Genomic DNA, 8,701 nt, shown 5'->3' on the forward strand with positions numbered 1-8,701 from the left:
TGCATTTCTGGTTCTGGTACCGCCTTCCTTGGTAAGGAACCGTACTCTAAACCCACGAGAAGCTAAGTAGATAGATGAAAGATTCGTTATCATATGTGACCCGGTGTAGCAGTCAATAACATACCCTGGCCAAAAAACATCCGGGTACATGTTGGTCAGGCCTGTTACACCGGGTATCTTGCTTGCCTTGGATACTTGTACATGTCAACTGCTATACGTTATAAGAATGCAATATCATTTTCCTCCTTATAACAAAATATACAGTTTTATAGTACTATAACAGGAAAGTACAACATCATTCTGTCAACTCTAGTATGACTTTAAAGAAAAAAATTATTCTCCCGAATGCTCCAAAATCTTTGCTTACCTCTGGGAGAACCACAAATGACAGCATCAAAATGGACAGGGCGATGTTTATCCAGAACAGCCACCGCAGGAAAATGAAATATGATGCCACCACCGATCCAAAGTAACCTTGAAAACAAAGCAATTTCGGAATATGCGACCTTAGATGGTTTAAGACGCATGGGAAATTACGAGAGCTAGCCGCTACCTTTCACAGAAAGCATAAAACTATCGATAAATCTAACATTTTCATCTCCACTTGACTTTGTATCAACCACAAATGATCACGGGTATTTTTTCTGATCTACGCCACTAGAATAACAATCCTTTGTAGTTGTTATGAGTATAATGGAGGGGAACAAAGTAAATCTCTTCTTACTTTCTATCGTTTTTATCCTGGTGTCCCAAGGGATAAAGAATGATGCAAAGTTCGCAAGTTCTCTCCTAATTTTCTTCCAAACCTGCAAGAACAAAGTATTGATACTCACAGGAAAGGCCAAGCTGAACTGAAGATCAAGCTTCAAAAATCATTGTAACATGGCCAATGCCACAAAGGTAGTAGGTGTGATTTCTTTACTCTACTCTACTCTACTCTACTCTACTCTACTCTACTCTACTCTACTCTACTCTACTCTACTCTACTCTACTCTACTCTACTCTACTCTACTCTACTCTACTCTACTCTCTACTCTACTCTACTCCACTTCAATCTACTCTATTCTACGTTTGATCTTAAATGAAGGCGAAATATTTTGATAGATAACACTGTAGGGACATACCCTCTCAGTTGCCTCTTGGTATCCCCTGCTCTTTGAAAGTTTCCCCTCGTATTTTTCAAGGTAGTCCTGGGCAACTCTGTGTGTGGAAATATTCAGATAAATACTAATTACCTTCGTTGCAACCTAGAACAATGTTTACTTTTTGAAATATCTTTAGCTGAAGCACAGTGCGACATAGTCATTACATTTGTTCATATTCCTGAATGTTCATTGTCCAACTTCAGTAAAATACCAATTTCATCTAAGAAAACAGCATTGTCGATATGCAAGATTGTTACTGCATAAGGATATTTTAGATGAATCTAATGCAAGCTGATTCTTTTTGGCAGGACAAGACATTATAGTCATTCCAGGTTGTCATCAGACATCACTCCTAATAAGGACGAATGTTGCTTGCGTAACTGATTCTAGTCCCCCCCTTTGCCTTGCCGTTCTTGTCCATGTGAGGCCCATGTGTTTACCATGAAACACCAAGATCATAAGATAAATAAATCTAAGCGACCATAATGTGATGCCGTATTACATGCTAGCCTACATGACACCTGCGTGGCACGATAGTGGCAAATTTCCCAAAGGGGGTGGGGGCGTGCGTGATTAAAAACTCGACATTGACTCTGTGCCAAGGAGTGCATTCGTGGTCAACGTTGACGCTATCCGAACTGTGTTGTAGATAATGATAAAGGTTACATCTGTAGATCATAGTGTATTGAATAGCACTTAACATGTCTATGAAGTCTGTAACTATATATACAATGATACTTAGATATATCGATCCAGCTTTCAAAACATCAGAGTCACACAATTTTTTCAGACGAGGTTTTGGGACGTTTGGGCGTATTTTGTGGGTACTAAAGGTGCACACTCAGTGCACTTGCATCAAGTCCCTGCGGGGTTTGAAAGATACGAATTTCAGAGATAAAGAACGAATTTTCTTACTTTTTGTGTATTTTGTCGTCTTCTAAGTCATACTTGTACGTATTACGCAATATCTAGGTTATAAAAAAATCTAAGAAAATGACTAAACAGTGACGCAGTGAACGAACCCCGTAGTGACACAACATTGACGCAAGTGCAGTGAGATTGCATCTTAAATGACCGGGCGTTTTGACAAGTCTCATTCTTTCTACGTTTTCCTGTTTTACTTCATTATACGTTTTATTGTTTCAATTGAATTCCTAGCACGTCTTTCCGGACACCATGCTCACTTCTAACCCCCTCCCCTTTTTGAATATTGCCAATTTATCATCACACCGCCTAAACTTTAATTTAAGGGAAATGACTTGTAGAGGCCGAAAACAATATAGAATCGGCATCATATTCGGTCAAAGCCATAAACTTCATAATATTCTGATGGCATTGAGATGGATTCCGGTTGTAACAGCTTTGATTAATAATGCAGGGATGTAGCTTCGCCATAGCCGTGTACTTAACCTATCCGAGAAAACGTTACTGATGGTTCTCTTTCAAGTTCTACACGGTTGTCGACATCCGAAATTGTAGGCTTCGCGTGGGAATGGAATAATAGATGTAGCTGTTAAAGTTGGTTCTCAGTTGGCAATCCTCGCGCGTAGGTGCTCGCAATAAGATCTAAGACATGGTTGAGAAACATTATGTCGCTACTGTAGTATATGTACAATCTTTAACATTATATAAAAGAAACAGAAACCAGAAGTTCTGCTGCAATACAATAGAAAGCCACGTGGGGACCTGTGATCGAAGCTGTCATTCATTTTGCATACATAAACGCAAAAATCAAAATTTCATTAAAAATAATATGCATAAACAGCATCAAAAGTTAAATTGATTAGGTTTTAAGATGATAGTCTTACTTGAGTGTCTTGAGCTTTTTCTTCATCCTCCAGGGCTGTTTGCGGATGGCTTCTATGATCTCCTTCTGTCTCTGGATGTTCTCCAGGATTTCTTCTTCTGTCGGTTCTTCATCGCTACTAGCACCAGGTTTTAATACGTCATCACTGTCCCTGTGTACAACAAAAATACATGTCATCAGACATGTCATTGGTCAACACTGTATGTATGGAACGCAAAAAAACATTCGTTATGAGACATGTCATTGGTCAACACTGTATGTATGGAAAACAAAAACATTCGTTATGAGACCTATTATTGGTCAACACTGCATGTATGGAACACAAACATTTGTCAATTAGGCCTGTCATTGGTCAACACTATGTGCAACACAACCATTTGTCAATCAGACCTGTCATTGGTCAACACTATGAACAACAAAAACACTTGTCATCAGACCTGCTTATTGGTCAACACTGTATGGATGGAACACAAACATTTGTCAATTATACCTGTCATTGGTCAACACTATGAACAACAAAAACACCTGTTATCAGACATGTTATTGGTCAAAGCTGTATGCATGGAAGTCAAAACATTCGTTATCAGACCTGTCATTGGTCAACAAATTAAACATTTGTCATTCCGTCGTGTTATTGGTCAACATTATGTACAATACAAACTATTTTTATGCGGCCTGTCATTGCAAAGCCTGGAAAATGAAGTATCATCAGATTATAAGTGGGCAAATTGTACCAGCATACAAGGGTCCTTCACAAAGTTATATATTTTATATCTATATATATTAAAATGTCAAGAAGATATATCCTTAACCTTTGTGCCAAATTTAATTTCATTTGACTGAAAAATTAGCTTTTTATAAATCCAATGACACTAATTTTTGAAGGACCTTCGTAGATATAGATTTCAAACAAATCTATTGCATTCAGGATTTTATCTAAAGAGAACCATCACAAGAGCCCAATCGCAAAAGATGGCTTCCGAAATTTGGTTTCACAGTGGACAATTCATTTCGGATAGCCATATATTCTAGAGACTCTACCGACCGGTCCTTGCAGCTGAAGTTCCGCCGGAGATAGTCCAGGTTCTCCCGTTGACATTTCCGGATGGATATGTGCGACTTGCGCGCTGGTCGGTGGTCAAGCGACCGGACATTCACGTTCAGCGGTACCAGGACAGGCATGGCCGGACGTTCTCTCACACCACGAGCGATCCATAAGACGGACCTAGACTCCTAGAAGAAGATCCCAAGTCTCCGAAAGGTAGTGTAGACTACATCGGCACGCTTCCCTATCTCTGGAGTGTTGACAGGACAGGCTTCTCTCACACAACGAGCAATCGACAAGATGAACCAAGACTCCTAGAAGAAGATCCCAAGTCTCCGAAAGGTAGTTTAGACTACAACAGCAAAGATCCCCTATCTCAGGAGTGTTGCAGTTGCTTGGTTAATGCACTTTGCCGCCTAAAGTATCAATAAGGTCGTCTTTCTCATTGAAGTAGAACATCCATCAGTCTTGAGGTGAAGTACTCTAGCTGCGCTGTTGGCCTCCACAATCCACTTAGATCACTGTTGGGGCGTTTTATACCGAGAAAGGTACATACGTGATCGCTTCTCGAAACTCCCATTTCTCAATGAAAGTAGATTAGATGTTGGGACGCCGTCCAGTGTGTACCCTTCGGGAGTAATCGCTAGACTAGAATCGACGCCCCTAACCTTCGTAAAACCTCTAACACTTTCCGTGATTTCTCTGTTGGATAACTGGCGACATCTACACCCTTTGCTGCACGAAACGCTAACATGAAGCCTTGGGGACCGGTGTGATGTTTCTTGCGGTCTTTTGACGTCTCTGAGTCTACTTGCTTGAAGATTTCCGTCGCTGAAGAATGTCTCACCAAGAGCGGCCACACAGCCACCTTTTCCTGAAAACCTTTGGCCGATCGTACGTACGTCCAACGGTGATTGCCACGGTTATAACGTTATTAGAGCATTGATTGGCCACGTAGAGAAACCCGTAGCTCAAGTACACAACAAGTAGACAGCATAATGGATGACATAGGGCTGACGAATGTCTCACCAAGAGCAGCCAAACAGCCACTTGAAAACCTTTGCCGACCGCACGTACTTCCAACAGTGATTGTCACGGTTATAACTTTATTACAGCTCTGTTTCACCAAGGGGACAAGCCCGTAGTTCCAGCACACAACAAGCAGACAGCATAATAGCTTTTACTGACTGCCCACGTGTGCATCAACGCTCCACTGGGAGCATTAGATGTAACAATAGGTGAACTATATATTAGAGATTTTGTAGCTTTTCACCTATAATCTCTCTTCAAAGATTGCTACTAATATGTCAAAGGTCTACCTCATTCCATAGGTTAAACGAGAACCGTTATTTCGCCTTTTTTAAAATCACAAAACGATCCATCAGTGTCGGTATCGATCGACCTAGCTGTGATTTAAGAGGGCTGCCTCCATCCAGGAAACGATCACAGAGGAGGAATCCCAAAACGTGCCCTTACGTGGACTTAGAGTACATCGTACCGCGTAATTTGGACCTTTGATTGATAGATGCAGACTTGTGAACCTAGAGTTGGCCTTGATAAGTCGTGATCATGAGACTACAACGATTTTCCTACATAAAGGTGATATCTGACTGCACTTTGGGCATGGGTGTGGGACTGTTATTTTCGCCGATTTTTTTTTAATGATTTATATATTGCGTAATATGTAAAAGTATTAGAAGACAATAAAATAAGAAAAGAAATTCGTTGAGTAATCTTTCGAAGCCTCTCTTTACTTTTTCTGGTGACCCACCACGATAAACCTTTCTCTGTAGTCCAAGCGAGTCTAGCTTTCAAATATCTCTGATTCACTCGACTCCTTGCCCCAGGTCTCCCCTCCGGGTAAATGCTGTTAATCACCATCGTGTGGGGGTTCTTTAACGTGCCTGGGGTATGGCTCTCCCCAGACACTGGACCTCCATTTTACGTCCTATCCGTGGGACGGATAAGCCGTGTAAAGTGCCTTTCCTAAGGGCACAAGATCGGTGACACGTAGCCGGATTCGAACACGCTTTCGCTGCCCAACACGATCTCTCTTGTTTCCAGCTGAAATCAAAAGACAGAGTAACACCTTACTTAAGCTACTTACGCACCAGTCACTTCCTTCGTCCTTTGGTAGCAGTTTCTTCAGCACACCCTCCTCCACCCGGCTCATCCTCCGAACCCTCCGCCGGTCCAGTCTGTTCCTCCGGCGGCTCTCCTGCATCACTCTCCCCGCCGCACTCCGCCAGCGGCCAGCGGCTCCTTCCTGCTCCTCCCCAGCTACCTCAATCTTTGTCTCCTCTAAGCTCCTAGGGAAAAAGTAGAATAGCAAACTTGCGTTGTAGTAGTAGTAGTAGTAGTAGTAGTAGTAGTAATAGTAGTAGTAGTAGTAGTAGTAGTAGTAGTAGTAGTAGTAGTAGTAGTAGTAGTAGTAGTAGTAGTAGCAGTAGTAGTAGTAGTAGTAGTAGAAAGAGTAAAAGTAGTAGTAGTAGTTACTGTAGCAGTACATGTAGTAGCTAAAATGTGCTCTACATGACCACAGTCGATAGCGTGTGATGATATTCAATGATTATAACTCCTTGTGTACATATCTTGTTCTGATAAAGAAATGTATGCGACAACCTGCCATTTCAGAGACTCGAATATCTCTATTGTTGACAACTTATACGATTCCGTTTTCTAAATATAACGTTACCGTACTATGACGAAAGAAACTGGTGTTTTTCTTACTCGATAGAAGCTACGTTGACTGGAGATTTGATTTGGCTCCTTCTTGAACCCTGGTCAGCCCTTTGTTTTCCTTGGGGAGTGCCCTGCTCCGCCCTTCGCTTGGACTGGGGCGTTTCTTGCACCGCCCTCTGCTTGCACAGGGGCGTTCCCTGCTCGGCTCTCCGTTTGCCCTGGGGCGTACCCTGCTCGGCTCTGCGCTTAACCTGTGGCGTACCCTGGAAGACAAGGTGCAAGCCACACAGCAGGGCTACAGCAAGTGCATACTCAGCTGAGCCATCTACCACCATACAAAGCTACATCAACGACATTTTTCTAACCTGGATACAACAGACATCCTTGGCCGTGAACCACGGTGGTACGATCGAGGTGTCAGGATACAGCAGACATCCTTAGCCGTGAGCCACGGTGGTACGAACGAGGAGTCAGGGAGGCCATCTACGAGCTGATCTACAACCCCACCATAAACCGGAAGGGAGGACTCCACGAAGAACTCTCCAGTACATGGGATCCCGCCTTGCATCACAAAGGACAATAACTTTTTCTATGGTGTTGTCTGACCATAGGGTACTATGCTAACATGATTTATATTTGAGTGACTTTTGCATATATATGATCCTTACGATATAGTGGTTCTACCAGTTTTTCTAGTTAGCTGTACTTGAATTGAATTGAGCTGCTGGTTCATTCTAGTGACGCTGAAGAAGAGTGATGGATGTCACTCGAAACGTCCGGAAGTAAATATCCGTTTTTAATCCAGTTGTAGAGATTTAATTGTAATTGAATACCTGGTCGCTGTCGTAACTTTTTGGCCTCCGTCCCCATTCCCTGTAGATGGCTTCGTCACAGTCCTGACTGAAGTTGGTGTGGGTGCTCTGGTACTCCGAACCCAGGGAGTGGAGCGACTCCACGTCATAACCGCCGCTGGAGTCTTCTCTCGGAGCTGCAAACAAACAAACAACTGAAAGGAATTATACTCGCCGAAAAGCATTTACTCAACCAACTGGATATGATTTTGGAAACACTTAGACATCTCAGACAACCACCTGGTCTCTTTCGTCAGTGATACTTGAGTTTTGTCGATTGGGAGACAGCGAAGATATAAAAAAAACTCTCCAACAAGATTTCTCCAGTGCCATCAACTTAAGACACCAGATGGTTGTCTGAAACGTCTGACAGTTTCCAAAATTATCCAGTTGCTTGAGTAACTGCTTTTTGGCGTATTCTATTCCCTGGATGTCTAACCTTAATCGACGTATAAAGGAATTATATACTTGAACAGCTGATACCTTACTTAGTAAATTATTTCAACGTTGTGTGGCTGCAAATATTGTGGAAACTTTTACTATTGCAGTCAGGTTGAATTTCGCAAGATGGCGATTGACACCGTAAGATAGAATCGAACATTATATCTTAGTTTTTTTTCCAATTATCACTGTTCATGTCTATTATACATAGCTTTGAACGCCATAATAAGTGAACAACCAAGGAAACATTGTAGTCAGGCATGTCAGTTTGTAATGCAAATACATTACAGTTCTCTAACTAGCTGGACCAAGTTAATACTCATTGTCATGATACCTAATTCTAATAGAGAGAAAAATCTACGAGGCTTTCGATATGGCTTTCTCGCCAAAGATTGGTGATCTACCTTTGCTTCCCAACACCCCTGCAAAGGTCGTAGTATTTTTGTCATTAGGTAGAAAGATATTAAAACTATACATTTTCTAGGAATTACAGAGGAATACATTGAAATCTTGGGCGTAAATCGTGTAAAGGAATAATGCGATTGCGTGCATAATTCTTTTTCAACTGTTTGTTAGAATTTTATGCTGGGCTTCCAAACTGATTAGTACGGCGATTCAATCACAAATGCATTTTGCTGAGTCGGCGTTTCTAATCGACAATGAGAACCAAACGCCACATGCATATGGTCACTCCTCTAAATTACATATAAAATCAAATGCACCATACATA

General features: G+C 41.8%; 1 protein-coding gene across 1 annotated transcript in view; it reads right to left on the reverse strand.

Annotated features, from left to right (window-relative positions):
• Positions 1-6,266, reverse strand: part of LOC118421167 (transmembrane channel-like protein 3) — a 17,773-nt gene extending 11,507 nt beyond the window's left edge. The window contains exons 1-6 of the mRNA XM_035828328.1: positions 6,109-6,266; positions 2,954-3,103; positions 1,125-1,200; positions 725-806; positions 368-474; positions 4-62 (exon numbers count right to left, since the gene is read on the reverse strand). Of these exons, the coding sequence (XP_035684221.1) occupies positions 4-62; positions 368-474; positions 725-806; positions 1,125-1,200; positions 2,954-3,103; positions 6,109-6,221 (587 nt within the window). The 5' untranslated portion in view covers positions 6,222-6,266. The remainder of the gene's footprint in view (positions 1-3; positions 63-367; positions 475-724; positions 807-1,124; positions 1,201-2,953; positions 3,104-6,108) is intronic.
• Between the last annotated feature and the right edge of the window lie 2,435 nt (positions 6,267-8,701).

Source organism: Branchiostoma floridae, chromosome 8 (genome assembly GCF_000003815.2).
Source record: "Branchiostoma floridae strain S238N-H82 chromosome 8, Bfl_VNyyK, whole genome shotgun sequence".
NCBI lineage: Eukaryota > Metazoa > Chordata > Leptocardii > Amphioxiformes > Branchiostomatidae > Branchiostoma > Branchiostoma floridae.